At 36.6% G+C, this 24,467-nt stretch overlaps 2 protein-coding genes across 5 annotated transcripts; one reads left to right on the top strand and one right to left on the bottom strand.

Moving 5' to 3' along the window:
* Positions 1-1,738: 1,738 nt before the first annotated feature.
* Positions 1,739-13,617, bottom strand: LOC106152848 (guanine nucleotide-binding protein-like 3 homolog). Its single transcript, XM_087014532.1, has 17 exons — positions 13,362-13,617; positions 13,068-13,120; positions 12,694-12,751; positions 12,389-12,471; positions 11,955-12,083; positions 11,520-11,612; positions 10,880-11,015; positions 10,511-10,614; positions 9,836-9,980; positions 9,518-9,605; positions 8,983-9,094; positions 8,750-8,815; positions 8,219-8,361; positions 7,855-7,991; positions 7,200-7,318; positions 2,478-2,646; positions 1,739-2,239 (listed from the first exon to the last, which is right to left on the bottom strand). The coding sequence occupies exons 1-17, from the start codon at positions 13,378-13,380 to the stop codon at positions 2,139-2,141; spliced, it is 1,755 nt and encodes a 584-aa protein (XP_086870658.1). The 5' UTR covers positions 13,381-13,617; the 3' UTR covers positions 1,739-2,138.
* LOC106152837 (uncharacterized) lies at positions 13,607-24,273 on the top strand. 4 transcript variants are annotated; one of them, XM_087014528.1, is made up of 9 exons: positions 13,607-13,744; positions 16,509-17,155; positions 18,337-18,411; positions 18,625-19,492; positions 19,804-19,948; positions 20,363-20,429; positions 20,676-22,059; positions 22,090-22,199; positions 22,471-24,273. In XM_087014528.1, the coding sequence occupies exons 2-9, from the start codon at positions 16,726-16,728 to the stop codon at positions 22,950-22,952; spliced, it is 3,561 nt and encodes a 1,186-aa protein (XP_086870654.1). In that variant the 5' UTR covers positions 13,607-13,744; positions 16,509-16,725; the 3' UTR covers positions 22,953-24,273. The 4 variants fall into 4 exon arrangements, with proteins under 4 accessions (XP_086870654.1, XP_086870651.1, XP_086870652.1 ...); XM_087014526.1 differs by adding an exon at positions 13,892-14,001 and having other exon boundaries at positions 13,698-13,744; positions 20,676-22,199; XM_087014525.1 differs by having other exon boundaries at positions 20,676-22,199.
* Positions 24,274-24,467: the final 194 nt, after the last annotated feature.

Below are 24,467 nucleotides of genomic sequence, written 5' to 3'. Positions count from 1 at the left end.
ATATGCATGTTGAAAGATTGCTGGATGAAGATGGATGTTTTTTATGATAAAGGAAATCCAAATGTGCATTCTTCATCCCTGAAGTTCTGGGGCCTGTTGATGGTTGACAAAAGAACACAGCTCAGAAGTTTAACAAAAAGGACTTCTTTGATCCAAGAAAACTTAATTTAAGTCCACAAAATCATGGCAGTTGCGTGTTTGAAGCATTTCTTAGTTTTTATAAAAATGGCTCGTTGGAACAAACTTTGAGAGACTTATTCTGAGTGAAAAGACTACAAAATTTCCTTCTTGAGTTTTGACTAACGTTTTCTGGGGCCCTGTTAAAAACCCTCTCTTCATTCTCTGGGTCACTTTGTAACTGTGATGTACGCCAGGGCTGGGAGAGATTTACCTGCTGATGAATGTTTGTCTTTAGATTTTCTACTTTGTTTTTCATTCATGCTCCTTTGCTTCCTTTGTACATATTTGCCCTTTTGCCATCAAGAAGAAAAAATTAGTGAACAAAATTATTTAAGTGGCTTGATAAAAATTCACTCAAGTGGTGTGATAAGAATTTCACAGCTTATGTAACAGGATTCAGCATCTTGGTGGCTTGGAGTAGGATATTCTTGCACAATTTTAGTCTCATAGTCTCAACAGATCAACAATTTTTTTGGAGAAATTTACACTCAGCTTGTCAAATGCGAGCAGCTGAATGGTGTGATTTTCTACTGTTGTAATTCAAATTGAATGATTTGTAAAACTATAAACGAAGCTGATCCAGTTGGATGGACTGCCCAATGACAGTCTTCGTATGGAAATTTTGTTATTTATCAACACATGTTCAACTGTGCAATTTATTCTTGAGTGAGATAACTTTCCCTTAAGCCCTCGTTACACTGGACGGCATTCTTTCTGCGTCCTTTGTACGACTATGAAACTGGTATCGCTGAGGTCATAGAAAGGAGGCACAAGCATCGCTTTGGTTGCAGAATGAATGCTCAATGATTGGCCAGTTGTTGGCACGTAAAGTTTTTTTTTTAACTCTCAAACGGGGCCATATTACAGGATGCAGAAAGGACGTCGTCCAGTGTAAAGGGGGTTTTACTGGTTTTATACACCATGGATTGAGGATTTATATACAGCTTGGCATTTGTGGTGTTTGGTTTGTTTACATTCATACTTAATTCCATCACAGCAATGTTATATAATTACTATTCTAATGGTTTTGTTACAACATGTAATCTGTATATATTGTTTTTATAGACTGTTATCACAAAATATGATTTGTGATGCTTTTTTATATCGGCTGATGTGGACATGTAATTAGGTCAAAATGCAGATGAATTAATTTGTTTCAAGCTACAATCAATGTATATTGAATACAAAAAAAAAGCTTGTACAAATAGTTATGGCCCCTTTCACATCGAATGGCAATTTTCTGTATCGCCTCAGTTTGAGAGTGACAACTTAATAGGCAGGGTATTTTGTAAACGAGTCGCCTCAACAGAGTCCCTGCGCCCCTCTGGGATAGTCAAGCTGGCTTGATACAGAAAACTGCTGCTCAATGTGACAAGGACTTATGAAATTAATTGCTTGGTATAATAAAATATCTATAGTACCCCCAGCTGTGTTGATATGGTAGTTCAAACCATGAATTGAACAATACCGATTTCTACAGAAGATATATATGCAGCAGTTAAAGATGTTACGAGTACACCTTGACAAAGTTTTAACTTGCTATTAAATGGAAATACAATTTACTAGGAGGTGACTGTATTTATTATGCAAGAAAAATTATAATCAGCAAGGTTAAATGTTGCCTACAAAAATGAAGTTTGCACAGAAAGTGCAAATATTTGACATTCTGATGAAAATAAAAACATTTGAATTTTTTTATGACTAATTTGTCATTTTATTATAAGTCTTTGGACAGCCCTGGTATTTCTCAGTCAAATCAAAAATTAGAATTATTTTTGAACAAATTTCTTTATTCTTCACAGCCAGTGCATTTATGATGATAGTCTTTCCAAATTATTTTGTGTTCTGCCACCTTGTCTCAATTCATAGATTACATTTGCTCAGTTTCAAAAATAAAGATGCATTTAAATAACTGAAGATTGTGTCTTTTGTTGAAAAGTCTCTGCTCTTTTTTCTCCTCATTTAAAGTCTGTTCCGAAGTCGTAATCCTCTTCAGCTTCAGCTCCGAGTCCACTCATAGCGCCATCTAGTGCCCTGGAGAGCTCTCCCGCCAATGCATCTGAAAATGATGTCAAAGCATGGGTCAAGACTCATTCTAACAACAGAAAAAAAATTAGAGACAATTTGTTGGAAATTAGTTGCTTTGATGACTTTCTCTAAATGAAAATCAAGATGTGATTGACAACTAAGAAAATTGTAATTGATGATATCACTTCTTTATATTGTAACAAAATGAGGGATATTTTTACTAAATTAAAATTGTCCTGTATTTTGAATAAAAATTTTCAGTACTGTACCTGCTCTCTTTCTCTTTTTCTTCATCTTCTTAAAATCCTGTTTTCTTTCTCTGTTTACCTGCTGGTTAAGACTCGGGACATTCTCAGAGTTTTGTTTTTTCTTCTCTGTAACCTTGGACGAGCTCTTCTTGGTTGGTTTTGTTTCCATGGATACCGTGACATCCTTTAACTACAAGTCAAAATCAAAGATGAGACATGAATAGGTGCACTAAGATCAGACTCTGAAAGGAAAATCTAGGCAAATAAAACATTTTATTGTACTACTAAATGCATAGTTACTGAAACACCTATAAACTTGACTCTGTGCATAAGTTTTATATTGTATGCTCAATTTTGCCAATTGAAAATGGTCATAAATATAATGAAAAAAGTTGACAAAAGTTTGGTTAAATGTGTTGTTGATAGTGCAACTAGTACACATCTAGTTGAATTGTCCACCTCAAACATGTTCCCTATTACTGAGCACATCCTAATCTTTAAAGTTTGAATAATTAAGTTAATCAGTTCTTTACATTGGAACTTATAGTGCCTAATTTACCATAGCACAGTCACTTAACACTGCAAATAAAATTACCTGTGTGAAAAGCAGGTAAACAACAGCTTAAAAAAGAGCATGACATCAATTTTGTCAACAAAGAGAGCACAGTGGATTCTAAGTGACAGATGTCAAAGATTAGGTCACAGGTCAAAGGTTAGGTCAGAGGTCACATCAATAACTATCAATACACCCCCTTGCTTATTTAACCTTCACCAAGACAGTTCCTAATTAATAATTCTATAATCAAATCCTGCTGGTGAATAAACTGAATAGTCACGGAGGGTCATTAAATATTAAAGGGTTGATGTTTTTTTAATTGACTTCTACTATTTGTTTTCCCTTCTGTGGAGAAATCAGAATATCAAATTTATCACACCTTTTTTTAATGAAAAATTATTTGGTTGTACAATGAGGAGTTGTGGCCATTGAGGTTTAGACCTCCTCACTGACACTGAGGTCTCTGAAGAACAGAATTGAATGACATGGTGGTGGTTTAACCCATTAAGAGAGCTGGCGGTGGTGGAAGGAGCCCAAATACAAACAGGTACGATTAACTAATTCTTATTTTCAATTCGATCCAATATTTATATATCAGTAAGAAAACTTAGAAAAAAAAACATCAGAAAAGTAAAATCTAGGGCACATGTAAAGCACAGCCTACTATCAACTTCTTACCACAAGACAATTTAGAAGAATTTTATGAAAGGTTATGACAGCAGTGATCTTAGCAAAGTAACCTTTTACAACTGAAGTACAGAAATTACATAAGCTGAAAAGCAAATACATGCTACGACACGCTCTCTACATTAAACATTTTAGAAAGATTAAGATAACAATTTAACAGTAGAGTTCACAAAATGTCACAGAAGAAAAATATTTTTCTGTGTTGTTCATTATAAAGCAAAAAATGTGACACCATTTAAAAACGGGTCAATTTATTGAAAGTGCCCAGTCAAAACAGTCAATTTACTATGCTAAGTAGCTACATAAACAATCTCCAAAGAGCCAATCCATTAGAATAGCCTCATCACACGCCATAAAGTACACACTCCACACAATTGAAGACTTTTAGACGCACAATACCAAAACTGTTCTGATCTGTTGCTGTTGTACAGGTGCAGGCAACATGGAGCCCTAGTTACTTCTTTCTGCCAAGAACCCTACCACAGTGAGCAAATAGATTAAAAAGAGCTACATCAGAAAATACTTAAAGCTGCTAATGGAGTACTAGATGAACCCAAGGACCTGAGGATTTTGAGAGGCAGACAAATCAATGGCCAAAGCGGAATAGGAAACAGTTCCCATCTATCAATCACATTTGGAAGCCACTCAACGAGGACAGTTGATTGATAAATTCCACGGCGCCATCTTCAATCATTTATTTGGATGCTACTGCAAACAGCACAAATTGATTACTGTAACACAGTACACAAAATTCAAGTTGTCACCTGTCACTGTTCAGTGTATTAATTGGAGACAAATGGTGTTGACAGGATCAATTGGGCTTGTAAAGCAGGAATTCATGACATGCATCTACTCAACTAGGATTTAAATGAAAACAATTCAGTAATATTATTCATAACACGAGAATGAGCCTTAGCACGGAGAAGGATTACAAGAACTGAAGAATATAGCACATTTAAAACTTTGCCCTTTGACAGAATTGAAAACAAAAATGAAACATGGAATACATGAAACACAGTGTCAGGAACAATTTTTGCCACTTCTAAAGAAGGTGTAATTCTGGAATAAAAAGCAGAGGTATGTCCCCCCAGCAGCTGTACCTCTATACTGACACAACAGCCAGTGTCAGTGGGAAATCGTTGCCTAATCAACAGAGGAAACAAAGCGGAATCCACACCACACAACTCAGAGGGAACGAACCCACCAAGAGGGTCACATTTACGGACAAAAATGAAGTTAAAACCACAGCTGGTGTGGTGGCAAAAAAGAAGAAAGTTTCACTGCCACCAATAGGACCCCAGTCATCCACTGATCCAGCCAACAGAAAGAAGGCATTAGAGGTAAAACTTTCGCCAGCCAGGGGCATTCTAAAACGATCTTCACTTCCAAAAGAAGACAATTCCGTTCCCACTGTTCCCAGCACCAGCAGACCTGAGAGTTTGCTCTCCTTAACCTCAGCCAGTCACCATGACAATGAAGACACGGTCAGTGTTGACCCCTGCGAGTGTGACCCTGCCTCGTCCAGTGTCCCGTTAGGTCAGCAATGTCCAGGATGTGGTGGATGGAAGTGGACCGACCAAGAGAGCAACCTCGTAGAAACTCCATCACAGGACAGGATACAGGACAGAGGTAGAGCACAGAGGTCAGAGAGGGCACCACGTGTCCCCTCCCCAGTGGACAGTGAGTATGATCTAGAAAAGGACAGTCTGTGGTACAACAGGTTTGGTCTGGTGGACTCCCCAGTTCTTAGTGAGGATCTTGAGAGAGAGGACAAACAAAAAATGGAGGATTTTACGCCAAACATGAGACTGAGCCCAAATGATCTCAGAGACAATCAAGGCAGTCGCAAAAATTCTAAATCTAGTCCCATTCTTCCTGCTATACAAAATGGACATAAGTTTCCCAAAAATGCACACCATAAGCGACAAAAACTCAACACAATCCACAGGGATGCCTATTTGGAGACTTTGTCCATTGCCAGGGCAACACAGTTACCACGGGAACCATGGCTCCTAGCAACAAGGACAACCCCAACTGTGGGGTTCTCTTACTTTTCTACAAAGCCAACAAAACCAGACTATAGTCACTTCCCCAGTGGTAGGGTAAGCAGAAACCCCATGAATGAAATCTTTGGAGGGGCTGACATAGACGGTTACTATACCAAAAAGAAATTAAAGCAGAAAATAGATGCTGTGAGTGATGTCCACAATGTTGTGTCTCACATGAGTAAATTAGATGAGCAAGGGCATTTTTGATATGCATAATGATGTTGTTTCTATATTTTTTTTATTCATTGCAAATTCAAAGTAAATCCTTAATTTAAATCTGTCTGGAAGGAATGTGATTATGCATTGAGAGTGAACTTAATCAGATAAAATTCATATCCTGAGGAAATAAATGCTAAGCACTAAAAATTCTAGCTATAACTGTTAAGGAGAAGTCTGGAAGATTTCATTTCACTATCCTCATCTGTGATATTGTGCCAACCATTCATTTTTTTGTAGCTTTAATGATTAAAAGGGAGGCGAGATCGTGTACACAGTGTGTTATGACCAGTTGTTTATCTGTTATTTGTATGTACATATTTGTAAAGTCTAATGAACATATTTATATGGAGTTTAGACTCAAAATAAATATATTATTATTATTATTAAAAGGTTAAAGTCACATTAAATATTTTATACATTCACTTGTCCTTCAAAGAATTATGAGAATACATTATATAATATCATATAATTTCTGACATTAAATTATTTTATGGCTTTGTGAAATGACAAATGACAGGTCCCAGGTGTGTGCGTGTGCATGTGCGTGTGTGTGTGTGTGAGAAGGGGGGGAGGGGAGGGGAGAATACAGAAACTGCCTCTTATTGTTAGTTAAGCTTAATCAAAGAGTTCTACCAAGATGAGTCATCTTATAAGTTATATAAAGATAACTTCCCCCATTCCCCTTACCTAGTTAAAAAGTTTTTTATAAACTGCTTATTGTGAAAATCTGGTTTATTAGAGTGAAATTTCCCAACAGTGTCTCTAAGGCAGCTGTTAAAACCTACTGAAATAATCAATTCATGAGGCAGTAGAGCAAACATTCTGTCCATTCCAATCACTTGTGTAAATATTGCACTTACTCTGTCAGTCAATACATTAAATATTATAGAGAGGTAGTTTCTTATGTAATAACTGACAGACTGACATTGAAAATCTAACATAAACTTAGTCTATCACTTATTAATAAGGAAGCATCCTGTCAAGCAATGTATAATTTTTTTCTCTTCACAACCCTCGCTACTCCGAAACATTACAGTACCACAGTCACTTTTGCAGATAACAGAATATATCAGTTCCTTTAAGTGAGATAAAGAACCAAATCAAAAATGTCTTTTTGGTATAATACAGGACTGTTTTTTCCAAAGTAATAATCCATTTTATCAAATAAATAAATAAATAAACTGTAAAATGGAATATCAAAGAACAAGGGAGAAAACAAAACAACATGTCTACCTCTTCAGCATCTTCTTCTTCCTCCATCTTCTCTTCCTCCTCTTCCTCCGCGGTGACAATTCCGTCTGTGGGTCCAGCTGACTCCACCACAATATCCATACTACTCACACTCTTCAGATCTGGCAGGGCAAACGCATGGAGATATGAGTTATGATCACTGGGATATGATTGGTATAGAAAAGCATACAAAACCTGTGCCAAAATATTTGTGTACTGGTCCTCCAGTGCCAAAAATTGGCTAGCCCAAAGCAGAAATAGTGACCAGTAACTGGACAAATTTACAAAATTTTACTGGCATATAGCGTGGGGGCAGTTTATATGCTGCAGACCGTATACACTTAAGACTGACAATTGTTGTGAATTGAGTGAAGTTGCATGGAGTCTATATCGCATTTTCTTTCATGATAACTCCTTAAACATCTTCAGGCCATCTTGTCTATTGATATAAAATACTCCACTACATAACTGTTGAAATTTAAGAGATGTCAACAAGAGTTATTCAATGAACTGTAATATAGCGGTAAACAAAAACAATTATTTTCTTCTACTCCAAAAATAAACAAATTTCTTAAATTTCAAAAGGAAAGCAAAGTTTTTGAGTGCACTATCCTGGTTAAAAAAAAAAAGAAAGAACGATGATGAAATCATTCAAAACCTCTCAGTGTGTCCTCGTCTTCCTTCATCAGGCTCTCGACATCGAAGGCGGCGCTCAGCTGGGTCACTATGGCAGCGTCAAGGTGGACAGGGAGAGAGTGCTGCTCTGGGGGGTGGGTGTAGTATGTTATCTTGCCACTGAAATAGTCAACATGTATCTCATACTAAGTAAATTCCGTAATTTTTTTTTTTTCGTCTTTTATCTTAATTATTCATCTGGGGCCCTTCTTCTCAAGCTGAGAAAAGAGGCATGTGGCAAAGCTGATATAATTTCTATTTCTTGTTGAGTCAAAATGTTTTGTAGATCCAGAGAAAAATCATCAATCTCTGTGATTTCCATTTTAACACATCCCCATATTGCTAACCTTGTCCAGTCCTGTAACACCGTCTTCGCTGCCTTGTCCACGTCTGGCACTCCTCCCTTCTTCAATCTGCCCATCTTGGTGGCCAGCAGAGACAGAAACTCCTGAACGTCCGTGTAGTCTGGGACATTGTAGTGGAGCATCAACTGAGAGATAAAACATTCAAGAAATAATTCCAATTGTCATGATAAGAGATCAGCCAGATACTTTTTAATTGTCTTAATCTGACTGTATAGTACATAAAACTAATTTGGCATCTGCATATCAGAAGGTATTGTGTATACATTAAAAGCCATTTGTCTATTCATGATAGTGGTTCTGAATATCTTACAAGCCCAAATATTTTTTTTTTTTCACGTTTGAAGTAATTTCTTATTTTTGTTGTTCATCTTCTTGAGTCAGCAAAAGTATTTTCCAGCCACTGCCAGTATACATGTGTGTGTGTGTGTGTAAGTACTAATACACAAATTGTACTAGTAAGCAGTCCTAAGGACACCACTTCTCATTATTATTATTATATATTATTTTACTCACCTGCTGCTTGCTACATCTCCGCATAATGGCCTCTACTGGAGAAATGGGGTCAGGGAGAGTCTCAATCTGAAACAAATGACATACTCTTGTAAACTGGAGGGTCAGAGAGGTAATACCACCAGATGGGTTAGGCACACAAAAGGGATAAGACACATATAATATATGAAAGTGAGGGAAGAATTCCATCAGCTGCGTAATGTTAAAAGAGTAAAGTGACTCCAGGTTATTCCTACCTTCACACAATTCCTTAGAATTACTGAAGCGTCCGAGGATCCCGTTGCCATGACAATACCCGGACTGTCCAGCAATTTGATGTGTTTATCCAGGTGGACCTCCTGTATGGTCCTGCAGGAGAGAAGAATTTGCAGATATGAAGTCACTAAGCCAATTACCGAATTTAATTAAATTCAAAATTTAAGTTACATCTTTACCTATAATGCAAACTTATGAGAGCATTAAATTGTCTTCCTTGATTTCTCATAAATTTAAAGCAATGTTTACTTCAATTCAAATGTTTGTGTATCTTCAATCTCATCAACTGGCAAGGAAATTATTTTTTCAACGGGGTAATGAGTATTTGGTTACATTTGTTAAGAGCTAGAGACAAATGTGTATTGCCAAGAGTCACATTTTTTATCTGTTTGAAAAAAATTACTGGTGACTAATTAAGGCATATTCCTTATTCTCTAAAGTGATGAGTGAATAAGTACAATGTCCTGAAGTAGACATAAATAAAATTGAAATTGTTTGTCCATGATTTCTACTCACTTGGTGAAGCCAGGAGTGGCACCTACACCACACGCTTTACACCTCTTCAGACTGTTGATGATACTGCTCTTGCCTGTGTTAGGAAACCCTGAAGACAATTGTGACAACATGTCACACGTAACACATTGTTTATCAAGTAAATGCATTTCTGTGAGTGTTATTTATCTCATTTGGGATATAATGAGCTTCAATCACAAAAGAATTATTTCATGTTCTGTAAATTAGGAACAAAGATCAGATTTGGCCTGGTTCAATTTCAACTTGATTTCATCGTCTAGTAATTTCTTCCAAACACATGTCAAGTTATCCTCTACTTACCCACAATCCCCACAGTAATAGCTGTCCTGATATCTTGGTTTCTACAGTAGTTGCCTAGCAACTTGAGGAGAGCGTCTGCTCCTACACAGCGACTTGACTTCAGCAGATCTTCTGTCGTCTTTTGAAGTGAGCCTCGACTCTGTCCCTGTATAATTGTGGTCAAAATAAATAGATTAATGAATCTTATTATTGAATATCTGATGTGATTAAGAAATTTGGTTTGAACAATAATATGGATTATTTTCTAGTCCCTTAATATGTCACAATAAGTTAAAATTGGCTTCCATCAAGGGCTTCTCAAGGCAATCTGGACTCTAACTTAAGAAACTGTTTATGATGACTTACATTTGCTAATTTTCGATGTTCTGGATCATGTTAGAATTTTTAGCAAAAATTCATGCAGAATTGATGAATTTCAAAAGTATTTTCAGTATCAAATATTAAATCAATTTACACAAAACATATGTGATTCATTCCAGTATGAAAATAATGTTACACCAGAGTTAATAGAGATTAACAAGAACCTGATAGGAACAAGTCTAGATAAGATCTAGATGAACCAGTCAACAAAATACTAAGAAAAGTCAGTATCTAATGATCACGAAATCAAACTATATTTCAATGCAACTGTCTATAATTCCAATAAAACCATTTCTCGGTACACTAGTTACCCACCAAGTTTTCTTTCTGTGTCTGAGTTGATGCTTTGAAGGCAACAGTGGGTAATTCATTCCTCAAATGTGTCAGCCACTTTTCAACATTCTCTTTTGGAACAAGATCTGGTAAAAGTTGTAATAAAATATTTATAACAATATACACCAAGTGCATTACCATACAATATAGCAAACTGGTATCAGAACAAAGAAAACAGTAAGTGACTCTTGCTAATGTAACTCTATTAAAATCAATGAATCTTTCCCCGACAAATTACCTGACATAGCTTCTCACCCTCATTCACTTCTCTCGAGCAATTTCAGGAGTTGATTAGCCAAGATTTTGTCCCTACAATTCACTTTTACCAAATATAAATTAAATCAAATTTACCAATTTTGTTGAGGACTAGCACCAGTTTCTTGTTTGCCCCTGCGCTGATCACCGCTTGCTCCACCTGGGGGCAGCGACTTCCCACAGGGTCCCTGGCATCCAGCACCTCCAAGATGACGTCTGCTGCCTCAATCACCTGCAGACACAGTGATAAATGGGTCTAATGGCACCTTCATTATGAAACACCTTCAGACACAGAGCTATCTAACTACATCTTTATTATTAAACATATGGCGACACAGGGATAAATAGTTCTAATTGCATTTTTATTTCTGATGAAGACTTGTAGAGACAAGATCCATGTACTAAGTTGGATCCACCATCTTGATAACTAAGAACATTGCTCTCATTATTTAGATTCTGTTTTATCATCTTACCTAGAGACCACAAAATCCTTTTTCAATACACTTTATTACTTTGTTGTAGTTTAAATACTGGAAGAAAACTAGCATGTGGAATTTTTCTTAAAAAACTTACAATGATACATTCTAACTAAAAGAAAAAATATCAAGCTTGCTATTATAGTTTTTTCTGATATAAAGCACAGTTTATTAACTTAATACAAAATGTGACAAAAAGCCAATGACAATAAAAGTCTGTACATACCAGTCTTTGACTAATATACCATCACTGTTCTTACCTTTTTAAACTCTTTGTAGTAAGCTTTGAGAGATGACTCCACGGGTTTTCCGCCAGTGAGAGCGGCGGACGACTCCTCCCCCGACAGAGCATTCTGGGAAATAAGTTATTTTTAAAAGTGACACATCAAAGTGATATTTCAACTGAAGTGTACTTAGAATGTGAACAATATTGTTCCATACCATTTTCATTTCTTTTAACTTTCTAATCTACTAAGAAGTATATTAAATCCGGTAAAATTAAAACTTAATGCTTATTCAATTACTCATTTACTTGGTATGCACAGATTTAAAAGAGAAACCAAATATTGCTACAAAATATTTTAATAAAGAATTATGATTTAAGAATAATGACAGCCACAACGAACAACGATGCAGACAGTTTTAATAAATAGCATTATTTTCATGATACAAGATGCCTGTAAACAATGCTTTACCTTTCTCTCATATTCCTCTGTTCTTTTCTGTGCATCTTGAGCAAGACTGGCTAAATTTCTCTTTTTATCCAAGACCTTTTGTCTGTCTTTTTTCCTCTTGTCTTTCAGACGTTGCTGTTCTTCTTCTAACTGTAAAATAATTCATTACCTTGAATTTTCAATGTGCTTTCGACAATCCCAGAAAGTACCCGCGGCCTCAGGTTCAGTAAGTTAATGCTATTCTTATCCTGACATACTCATATTACAATTGGAGCCATCCAAGAGATCCCCATGTCCCATGAATTAGCACATAATCAAGAAAAAATTTCATAGGATTTGGAGGAGAGTGGGTCAAAAATAATGGCAAACTAATGAGCGCAAGGAACATAAATTCCAGTAACTTCCAAGATCCGTCAATCACTCTATGAAATATATGAACCTATACATTGTAATACCCTTCTCTTTCTGTCTTCAGCTTCTTTCAAAATTTCTTCTTTAAAAGGCAAACTGTTTGGGACAGCCACATCTTTTCTTTTAGCTGAAAAAGACATGCGTTGTGTGGACTAAAAAAACAACCAAACTTTTGCTTATTTTATCAATCTCTGGCATAAAAATATGATAAATCAAGATATTAAACTTATGACTGTCATGTTGATTGCAACATATACTGTGTGTACTAAATGATTTATTATCTAATTATTATTATGGCTGTTATCTTCATGTTTACTGCCAACTGTTAATGACAAAAGCATGAACCCACATTTAGTGTTGGGATTGTTCTTTGCTTCTTTTTTCTTCTTTCTGTTGTGTTCTCTAACCTGGAAAATTTTTCTTTTAATAAACAAGTAAACAAACATACCATTACAAAAAATGAAGCACGTTTACAATGTTATTAATTCTGATCAGTATCAATATAGCTACACGTATGAAAAGAAATCATACACAGTTTTACACACCAAACATTTGACACAGTCACTGAACCTAAATTCAGTGCAATTTGGCATCAGTGATTTCAAAGAGTTTACTGTATTTCAAAAGATCAATGTTGCTACAAATATGAAAGTCTAGTTAGCATTCTAAATACACTACCAAATCTGACTGTCACCTCAAAAAGTTGTAATCAGTTTACTTTACCTTTCTTTCTATTTTGTATTTTTTTCTACATGTTAGCCTCTTGCTCCTCTTTTCTGAAAATAACATCTCCACAATATGAGCATTTATCAATTTGACAGAATGGTTTAAATCAATTAACAAATTAATTTAAATTACAAAAATTAAAATAAAAAACAATTTCAATTCACATAAATATAAATATAATGACAAAACATCTAAATAATTTACATATCTTGCTTTACCTTTGGTTGAATAAACCATATCTTATTTTCAAATCATGCCTCATGCAAATTGGAAAAATTTATATATACTTACTGAAAAACTGTTTCACCATGCTGAAAGCTTGTGTTTGTCACTTTGTGAAACGCTTCAACATCAGCACAGAAAAAAATCAAGTAGCCTCTCGGCGTTCTTAACTCAGCGATTCTCTCACAACTTCCTTAATGATTTTCGTATTTTCTTTTTTTTATGCAAAATCATCAAAACCGAGTACCGACGAGATTAAATCCCGGTATATTTCTCACGATGTATGTTTCTGTTGTTACAACGTGTATCTCTCGCTCACGTTTCTTTCGCCGGAAGTAGCGGAAGTTGGTGTTTTAAGTCGTTCAGCAGAGAAGAAAATGAATCCGTTTCATTGGATGATTCCATGAAAAACAAACGTGCTGGAGGACAGGCAAAACTACTAACTGCAGAGTGTGAGTTTTAAATTTATTTCATAAATCCCGGTAAACTATTTTTTATTGATCATATATTTTGATAAGACATTTGTAACATTAAAATCAACTTATTTTTGTAATAATTTTTAAAATTAAGGCAAATGTTTTTTGTTTTTGCTCGGTAAGAACTAGATTCTCCTCGTGCCAACTTCCGTGTAATGGGAAAGTTGGCAAACAAACCTTAGTCACACTACTACTGCAGTAGTTATGTTACCACAGCATCCGTTGACTTAGCGGTAATGTTTCTTTCTCTTTTATGTTTCATTTATTTAAAAATTTAAAAATAACACAGCTGCTCACCTTTTATATTCTCGATATATAGTCTGATACTAGTGCTTTGATTTACCTTTTTAAATCTCATTTTTACTGTAACTTGTTGTATGGGAGCGTCCACATAAACTCGTCGTCGATCTAACTCTGGGGGGGGTGGGTGATTCTCTCTAAATTGCATTCAGTGTAAATGGCTCAAATGTCTGGCACGCCTACTCAAGCTACTAGGGGGTAATTAATGTAATTAATTGTATTTCAGAAACATGTAATTGATAATTAAATAATTTGTCAAATCTAGTTCTTTCTCAGTTTTTGTCACAAACATGACTTAGTTTTTAAATTGAATAATAAGCTAGTCCCTTTCTTTGGTTATTGGTGAAAAAGTTACATGCATCCGCTTTATTCCAGATAATAACATGCCTGAGCAGATACCCGAAACACATGTTGCTAATTAAACTACTATACATTATAATTAAATGTTATTTCTTGTTGGCAGTGTTAGTTGAATATAGTTTTTTAAAAGAAATAATCCTATTAGATTAGTGCCAGTATTATATAATGCAGAGGTACTGTACAAAAAAAGCAAAGTTATTTGTTGCTTTTTCAGCCTTACATGTAGGTATTAAATTTTACAGGCAGCCAGGCATTTAATTTATTCAGATATAATGCAGACATGCCTGGGCATACAATAAAAAGTAGTGTGTTTTGGTCCTGACTTAGACTATGTAGTTGTAAACATTATTACAGAGAATACTGTACAACCCGTCTGACTCATGGTTTAACTACATACAGTAAAAACTTGAAAATATAGTTAGTAATGAAAATTTTGTCAGAAGACCATTCTTTCTCGACATATATATTTTTTTTACTTTGAAAATTTGGTCATACTTGAAAATTAGCCTGTTGATAATTTTGAAAAGCTAAACACCTAATATTTAATTTCTAAGTGAAAATTTTTTTTACCATAATACATATGTTGCTTAAAAACCTTGCTGCTTATACTGGAACCTGAGAATGACAGTTTTTTTTATTTTAATTCAAATACCAACGAGGAAGAGTGAAGATATGGGGTAGGGGAGGGGGGAGGTTGATGTAAGAGAGTAAACAGGCAGATAGTGTATCCATGCAGATAATATCATAATTTTGAAAAAAGGGTAACTGGGAGAACAACATTGATGAAGAGATAACCCCTGTCACATGAGGCATTGAAAACTATCACAAAAATAATATCTTTCACTGCCAGTTTTTTCCCCTGCTGCCAAGCGATGAGACAGCACATCCCGTTTATGAAAGAGTAGTATGTCCTAGATCAGGATCAGCCCCATTTCATTCTGACCCAGAGGGAGACACATAGTCACAAGTCCATCCAGTGGCAGTCAGTCATTGAAAATATTAATTACTAAGGTCCATAACTTTTAAAGTTAAGTTGTTAATTTTAATTTGTTAAAACAAAGCCAAAAAACATAACCTGGCTCTCAGCAGAGGCAATAATATCATTATTAATATTATGATATTGTTTAAAATCCAAATATATTCTGTAGACTTATTGATGTAAAATACAAGTTAAAGAAAGTCATTATACTTGCATTTTGCCATAAAAAAGAGCCATTTAATGTTCAAAATGTATATAAAAAGTCACAGGTGGTATATAACTTATATCCTTTTGCAGAAAATTTCTTTACTTCCCCATTCACAACCTCATTAAGTCAACCTTCCTGTTTATATAAGGGTTCAGAAAATTAAACTAGATTACTGATTGTCGGATGTGTCCTGCCAAAATATGTACTTTGCCGTACTAGGTACATCTCTTGTGTTTACTCTATTGTTAACTGTCAAATCACATCTCTTGGTTCAAATCAATTTTTTCAAAGGGACTCCAAAATAATTATTTGAAGTGCTAAAGAAAAATTTTAGAGACATGATGACTAAGTAGTTAAAATGATTGATGGCATATTTTTTTCAGTGTGCAATCAGCCATATTTGTAAGGCTGTGTACACTGCAAGCCTGACGTTTAAATCTTTCACATCTCAAACCATTCTTTTTTACTACCCCAAAACAAGTTATTTCTTGATTCGTTTGTGTTATCTGAGTATTGGTTTTATTAAGGTACAAATTTTGCAGGACAAACTCCAAATTTGCTGCTTTCCATTCTTGCTAATCACCAGACAACCTATTTTTTGGCAGACAGGAATTAGGAGGGGGATTGGGGTTATCTTGTCGTGTCCTCAGATAAGGTGCCTCATGCTGATTAACAGCACTCATTGTTCCTAGAAAATGGGGAAGTAGGAATACTAGTAACTGACATCAGTGAGTAATAGGCTGTTTTCCTGTTTTCTTAAATTACAATATTTCTGCTTGGTATTTTGGTGACGATGTTTATAAATCATCATTTTCAGTGAAAATAGGACACGGGTATTATGAAGAAAAAGTTAGCTCTATGATTATTTTTATGCCTTTGACTTAATTTTTCAGGTGTACCTAACTGGTATATTATTCTTCAGCAAAGACCTATGGTACCATATCTGGTTTAATATGGATACATAATGTGAAATGGATATCTACTATGACCTGGGTACAGTATGACTTGGACACTTGGTTTTATATGAATATAGATTGTGACGTCATGGATTATATCCGGTATGACACGGATACAGTGATTTGTAACTGTGAAGACCACTAAGACACAGTAATGGCATCGTATTCACAGGATATGCCGCCACCCCCACCACTACCAAGACACACCCACCACGCCTTCTTTGCTCACCATGAAGAGGAAGAATCCTTCCTGCGGTGTGTCCTCTCCATCCTCACAGCCCTGGGGTACAAGCATGTCCGCACCGGTCAGTGTCGAGCAGGGGCCAACAGGTTTTCCTTCTGCACGGACTCTATTTTCAGTGCCAAACATGCGGTGGTTTGTTTGAGTCCTCAGTACCTCGGGGACGGATACTGTCGTTACCAGACAGACCAAGTCCTGTATATAAAGGGTGCCAACAGAGTGATATGTGCTCAGTTGAGGCCTTGTAGAATACCAAGGGAGCTACGGCACTGCTATGTGCTTCCTGGGAAGGATGTGACCAGCGCTGTGAAGGCTTTGATAAGATGTCTGGCTAACCCAAGATGTAAGTGAGTGTTTAAGAGAGAGAAAGAGAAAGAGAGAGAGAGAGAGAGATGCCTAATATGTGGAAAATCTTAAAAAATTCAAAAATGTTGGTGTTTTCTGGCATTTTTATATAAATCATTTTCCCAAAAAAATTTTTTTTAAGTTGATGATTAAGGGACCGTTCACATGGAATATCTATTTTCTAAAAAATCTATTTGCGGTATCTTGTGATCACAGTCTGTGCCCTGAATACCCCACGGAGTAATTACGGGCAGCACGAGCCAATTACTTTTTAAGCTGTAATTACTTCTCCGCGCTGCCAGTAATTACACTGCGGGGTATTCAGGGCACAGACTGTGATCACAAGATAACGCAAATAGATTTTTAGATCTTTAGAAATTAGATTTTCCATGTGAACACAGCCTAATTATACGAAGTTCATAAACTTGGAATAATGTGCATGGTAACAGTAAGATTATAGCTGTTGTGGCACTGGTTCTACAAATTTAACTAGAAAAGCACTGAGAGCGCAGACCTCTGCCAAGGCAGCAAAGTCTCCACCCAATGCCATTTCACCCCTAAATTTTCATTCTATGATTTAGTTTTTTTTTTATTTTTCATTATTGATTTTTGATTGATTATTGATCTGGATCACCACCAGAAACCAATCATCTGTTCCTTGGCCCACTCCTGACAGTTCCTGAAAATTTCATCAAAATCGATCCATAACGTAGTTTTTTATTTTTGATTATTGAATATTGATTGATTATTGATCCAGATCACCACCAAAAACTAATCACTTCTAAGTTAACCCTTTTCTGACCTACACTGAAAATTCCATTGAAATTCATCCATAATTTTTTTAGTTATGTTGATGACAAACAGACATACAAACAAACAAACAAACAGGGGTGACAACATAACCTCCTTGGCGGAGGTAACTTGAAAAGCATTCAGAGTGCACAGATCTCCACCAAGGCAGCGTAGTTCTCATTGTTAATAAATGTACCATTACCAAAATCTAAAAGTTAGCCTTTTTTCTAATATTATAAAATTATAAAAATTTAATGAAGTCTGTGTATGGCTTTTTGAGTTCAGCTGTTAACTACCAAAGGAAATAACACAATCCCAATTTGGTTCAGGTAATTGATAAATCAAACAGCAATTGCAGTAAAAAATAATCACATCTGTCCTTTTCAGTTATAAGGAGGAGACGAGGGATGGGATGCCTTTCAAATGTCTATGGTGGGATGAAGGTTTTGGCCAAGGTGCTATGTAAGTATTGCAGCTGAGCTTAGTCTTTCATATTTTCAAACATGATATTTTTTTTCGTATTGATTTCAATGTGGCCCTTGACTCCCAGTGGTTATACAACTAAGATTTCTCTCTCTCTCTCTCTCTCTCTCTCTCTCTCTCTCTCTCTCATATAATAGAATAGAATAGAATAGAGAACAGATCTTTACAGTATATTATATTACCTGCCTTCAGGCTGCAAGTACCAGAGGAAGGCCAGACAGGCACTGGCAGAGAAGTATTCCATACAAAGACAGTACCAGAAGGGGGCCAACACCCCCGTACGGTGTGCCAACCACCCCTGTTCCCACACCTGTAAGGCCAAGGAGATATGTTTTCACCTGAGGCAGTGTCCGTACCAGCTGGTCAAATGCCCCGGTGTCCGGTGCCCAGTGCAGGTGCAGCGGCACAATCTGAGCAGTCACGTCAACAAATGTCCATTCTCAGCCTCGTTCAGTGGAAATGGGACTAGAAACAGATGTTATCTGCAAGAAACTGCCGTTGTAAAAGCGAAAAGTTCCAGCTTTCAGTGCAGAGTCTCTGGAGCCAGTTTTAGACAGGTTCCCAAATGCACAAGGAAAATTCGAAATGAGAGAAGGTTCAGGCATATTCAGAAGGTGCCATGTATTATCGCAGAACACATCAAGGCTGTTGCCATGGCAATACGGTCTATAGCGAAAAGCGCTTTGAACATAGACAATAATGAGAAGAGCTCTGATTGCCTGAGTGACAGTTTATATGAGATAACAACGAGAAACTTGACATTTTCCCCCACCCTCTGCCCGAATCCAAACTGTGGGGAAATTGTTCAAAAGTCCCACTTACCACGTCACCTGACCTCTTGCCATTTCACCCCCCTCCCTTGTCCTTTTGATGGGTGCATTTTCAAACAGGAGCGTCTTCGGCGTAATGAACTTGTTGAACATGTGCGTGTGTGCAGTTGTGCAGATGTGCAGTGCGCATGCGGAGCCTTGGTGCCGAAGTTGGAATTTATGCGTCATCACGAGGCTGTCTGTCCTGCTAGAAATGTGAAGTGTGTGCTGTGTAAGAAGATGGTAGACAGGTGAGGGTTTTACGTCATATGTTTCTTCTGAAATAAAAAATAAATTCATGGTTATGATTTGCATTAACAAGCACAAGGGAAAAGCTACAATGTAGTTGAGACAGTTAATCTTCATCTCATTACTGTTGAAATAGTCTTACCAACTTTATACACGCACACACACTTTTTTTTTTTTAATTTCATAATTGTAAAATCTGTCTAAATTGCTCATCTTGAAGAAAATATCAAATATGTCTTATTCAGGACAATTTAAGTCCTTGAATGTTGGAATCCATTATAAGTTTATTATGTAAATCTTTCTTGTACTTCAGACTTGAACTGGGTAACCACAGGAGAGACAAATGTCACCAGCGTCTGGCACTGTGTCCATACTGTGGTCAGTTGCTGACCGTGGCAAAGTATGTGTCCCACCTGGCAGAGGAACATCTTTATGATGATGACACGAACACAGAAAAGGTAGGCAGATTTATGTTTGTGTTCTGGAAATCATCCAAGTGCCCATTCAGTACAGCGGACTAACAGATCTGCAGATCAGATATGGCTGACTGACTTGAATGTTTGTTGCATAATTCCCACAGGGAATCTGTTCAGTGTCTAATTGGGAATAAAGCAGCAAGTTTTTTAGTGGGTTGCTATATTTGATCTGCGGATCTGTTAGCCTGCTGTTCTAAATGTCCCCCAAGACATGCCTGTATGCTAAAATGGGAAAATTCACAAGTTGCATATTTCACATTTTTGTATGTATCCAATGCCCAGTTACCTGTGCTGAGTAAAAATCAGATTAATTATTAGTTTACCCATAATTAGATATCTCACTCTCACTCTCTGTTGATTTTAAATTTGGTTCTTAACCAAGCATTTCTACTACAGGAAACCCAGGAAATAACTACGTCCACTGCTCACAGTGCAAATATTATTTCCCCTAAGCAAAATCATTGTAAGTATGTTGATTGTATTCAAATAATTTCTTTAGAAGAATATTTAACCTCACAAACATGTAATAACTTTATTATATTTAATATATTTAAGATTGGTATTTTAAGACTATTTTTATTATTGAAAAATTTATCCCCTCTGTTTTTGTGGATGCATGCTTCAAAACCACGGAATGTGTAAACATAGTTTTACAAAAATTCTTGGATTTTCAAGCATCACAGTTTTTGCCACTATTACATTTGCACAGGGACCACAGATCAACAGCAGTGCATACAGCCACCTGTCGTTAACAGTGGGTGCAAAGTTCAAGATGAATCTGAGGATGCCACGTGGGAAGAACTCGTCCAGCTCACAACACATCCAAACCTGTCAAATGTTCATCACCTTCGTCAAGATTCCGCAGGGAAAAACAAGATTCCACATGACACAATGAAAAACATATTGGGTGTTCCTAAAAATGTGCATCAGTTCTCCAAGTCAGGGGACCCTAATGAGGAAACAGCAGCTGGATTTCAAGAGGGTACCTGTCTATGTGACCCGATGGGCTCTTCAAAATTTGTGCCAGAATTTGAGGGGTGTAAGTCTGTCGGAAATGCACCAGGTGTTCCTGGTAACTCTGCCACAATTTCAAAGGGCAACACACAGGGAAGGGAGAACAGTGAGAGAGATGTTCTTGGTGTTAGAGGTGTGGGTGTCACAGAAACGGTGGGCAAGGAACCTCAAGATGTGGACTGCGAGGCACACTGTGGTGCCATACCAGAAGATAGTACAGAACCACAGTTTGGTGAGTGTCGGCTGGCTCCAGACCCGGAGTCATCCTACAAGGCCAACGTTCATGTTGAGAAAGCAAGACAGACTTCTTCGGCTGGGGCCAAGACAAGCTTTCCAAATGGCACAGTGTTCACAGGGGCCAGGTCACACAGCAACATGTCAATTATAGACACAAGTAGAAGTGATGGTGAGACTGCCACAGGGACCAAGACAAAATGCAGTAAAGCTGGGACAGGGGCTCATATATTAGACAGCGAGCATGGCTTAGCAAGTGAGACCAATCAAATTGAAATAAAAGCCCCAGACTTAGACAAAAAATTATCTATGCAGGTCAGAGATGCATACGGGAGAACTTCTCCAGAGAAAATAAAAGGCAAAACAAATGGTGGAAATTTAACAGTGGAAGTTGTTGAATCAGAGCAAGCAAGTAAAAGTAGTACCTCAGCAACTGAGCTCAGTTGGAGGCAAAGTGGAAGCTACACAATAATAGGTGAAGTTAGAATGGACAATAAGAGTTGTCAGTTGGACTTGGGTGAAAGTGAAGTTGACAGTGATTATCATGCTGAGGTCACAAGTTTCAACTGTGCAGAAGGTGAAGTTGCGATGGTTTTAAAGCGTAAAATTTTGTCAGCCATGAAGAACCAAAAGAGCTGGAGCTTTAACACCAGCGATGACTATGTGACGAAGAATGTCCGAGAGGTTTCAGATCATCTGCCAGCTGCTTCAGATGGTTACAATGAATTAGACCCTTGTTGTAGGAAAGAGACTGAGTCTAATCATGATTTGTCCAGTGGAGACAAGGGTTTCGACCAAGAAGAGGAATTTGTTCTTGTAAGTCCCGAGGATTTATCAGATTTCCCAGTAGGTGCTGATGTGCTCTGTACCTGGTCGGAGCGAGGAAACAGCATAACCAGGCCAAAGAATTGCTTCTTGAAACTTTTTGGTAGAAAAAATAAGGAAACAAAAGCAAGAAGTCAGAGCTGCCCTGTCAAGAACAAAGGTATTTTGTTTGTTCGCACAAGTAAATTCAGTAGAAAGATTGTGAGGTGTTCAAGTCAATTTTGGAATTTTTCTTGTAGTACTTTTAACATTAGACAATAATTCTTCCTTTATCATATCTTCTGAAAGGCATTGCTGTATATTATTCCACAAGATGACTTATTGTGTTTTAACAATTGAAATTCACACAGACTGCAGTTTTGTATTTGCTGGTACAGTGTAATGATATTTACTTGATTTCATGATTACTGACAATTTATTTTATATTTCAGAACCAGTTCACGTCGAGTCCCCAAGAAAGTTTCAAGGATTTAAAAGTCTTTTCCGAGGAAATCTTTGCCCATTCAGTTTAAAAGACACCATCGACCACCTGTATGAAAAGAGCTACCTGACCTTGAAAGAAAAAAAGAAGTTTGAAACACATGCCAAAAAAGTCAAAACCTTGCTCTGCCCACTGGACGAAGCCCTGTACCGTTCAATAGAGTACCACAATCCTGATTTATTCGGTGTGGTCCAAGATGTCATCAAGGCTTTTCAGGCTGGGAACCTGGATAGAAATATCACCTTTTTTGAACACGTGTGTGAGCGTTATGCAGTGATTTTCAAGCGCAGGCAGAAGCAGAGGAAAGATGGCGGTCAGTTAACTTTTTCGTCAAATTTCTCATCACAGCAGTCATGTCATGAAAAAGCCTCTCGAAAAGTTGCAGATGAGGTGCTTCCCCCAGGTGTGGCAGAGTACTTGTTTCTGAAATAAAAAACTTTAAGCATGGTCAGTAAACAGGATGGAGACAAGATAAAATTCTTCCCTAACCAAGTTCTTGTTCTGAGGAGAGAGTCAGCTTGTAACAAATATGGCTGCTTAATTTTTATCATGCAAATCAAAGGCTGTTTTTTTTTATTGTTGTCATTTTTTCAAACTTCATGTAATTGTTGATATTTTAGATGTTTTAACACTTGAAAAGTGTTTGGTGATTAATAATTACCTCTCCCAAGGAGCTTATGTTTGTTGTTCCATTTGTCTGTCTGTAATCAACATTATGGAAATAGTTATGTAAGGATTTTGTTGAAAGTTTCTGAAACTTGGAAATGTACAAGTAGCAAAGATTTAGAAACTGGTGGTGATCTACACACCGATTAATTAGTCAGTTAATAAAAATGAGAATTGAGCTTCCTTGGCGGAGGCCAACATTCTCCAGGTGCTTTTCTAGGCGATTTTTATATTATTGAAGATATTATGAATGCTACACGTAAACATTTTATAAACCATTTTAAAAACCCAGTCAAAGTTCTTGTATTTGATTTTTGAAGGTTATGGTAGTGTTAGATTTTTTTTTAAATTATTATATTAAGTTGGGGTCAGTACTGATAGTGCCTGGTGAGGAGTTTGTACCTCTTCCTTTTTAAAAACTCATCTTGTTGTTTAGTAATAGTAATTAGTAATAGGTTGGATCTCATAATTTTTGTTATTATTTGTCAAATTTTTTAATCTAAGCAAAATGCAAATGAGAAAAATATGTTTATTGATAAATATAAAAAGCTGTATGGAATTAAGATGGAAAACTTGCATATGTCTTTACATATATATATATAGAGAGAGAGAGAGAGAGAGAGAGAGACGGAGACGTAGTAGTGAAGTACAGTTTGTGATTTACAAAGGGGTTAAAATCCTAAGACATAAATATGGTGAGTCTGTTGGTAATTTTGACATTCTGTCTCTTTAACAGACAGTATTCTTAAAATGATATTTGCACTTACTGCATATCTTGATTTCTTCACCCCAGTTGTGTTCATGAAGTATAGCACAGGTACTGTCCTAGGCCCCCTTTATTTACTCTGGATGACGTCCTTTCTCGCTTCGTAGTACGGCCCCGTTTGAGAGTAAAAACTTTACCCGCCAACAACTGGCTGATCATTGAGCATTCATTATGCAACCAAAACAATGCTTGTGCCTCCTTTCTACGACCACATCGATGCCAGTTTTCATGGTTGCTAAAAGGACGCAGAAAAGATGTATAATTGTAGGGTCATGTGAATGGTGCTCCTTGTGATTTACTGCAAGCATTTTTTTTACTACAGTGGAAAAATATTGTGCCATTGTATTTACTTGAATTTGGCATTAAAGCTATATTTTTCATTGCTTGTCCTAATATTTTATTTTTATATATTTTATAATGTAAATATTAAAAAAAAATTGATCGTTCTGTAATTTGAATTTAAGTAAAATATGCTTCAATTAAAAGTTTTCTGTTGGCTGCCACTGTCTCATTCC

This window comes from Lingula anatina, chromosome 6 (assembly GCF_051362555.1).
Source record: "Lingula anatina isolate TDL-2025a chromosome 6, LinAna3.0, whole genome shotgun sequence".
In the NCBI taxonomy this organism is placed as follows: Eukaryota; Metazoa; Brachiopoda; class Lingulata; order Lingulida; family Lingulidae; genus Lingula; species Lingula anatina.
The sequence above is the reverse complement of the archived record's forward strand: the minus strand, read 5'-3'. Positions and strand labels throughout refer to the sequence as shown.

Excerpts from the sequence above, each read along its gene's own strand:
- LOC106152848 (XM_087014532.1), bottom strand. Across the intron at positions 12,752-13,067 it reads AATACAAAATAGAAAGAAAG|GTTAGAGAACACAACAGAAA; the intron begins GTAAAGTAAACT and ends AAAATTTTCCAG. Across the intron at positions 12,472-12,693 it reads GAACAATCCCAACACTAAAT|CTAAAAGAAAAGATGTGGCT; the intron begins GTGGGTTCATGC and ends TGTCTTTTTCAG.
- LOC106152837 (XM_087014525.1), top strand. The coding sequence starts at position 16,726 with ATGGCATCGTATTCACAGGATATGCCGCCACCCCCACCACTACCAAGA. Across the intron at positions 19,493-19,803 it reads TGTAAGAAGATGGTAGACAG|ACTTGAACTGGGTAACCACA; the intron begins GTGAGGGTTTTA and ends CTTGTACTTCAG. Across the intron at positions 19,949-20,362 it reads ATGACACGAACACAGAAAAG|GAAACCCAGGAAATAACTAC; the intron begins GTAGGCAGATTT and ends TTTCTACTACAG.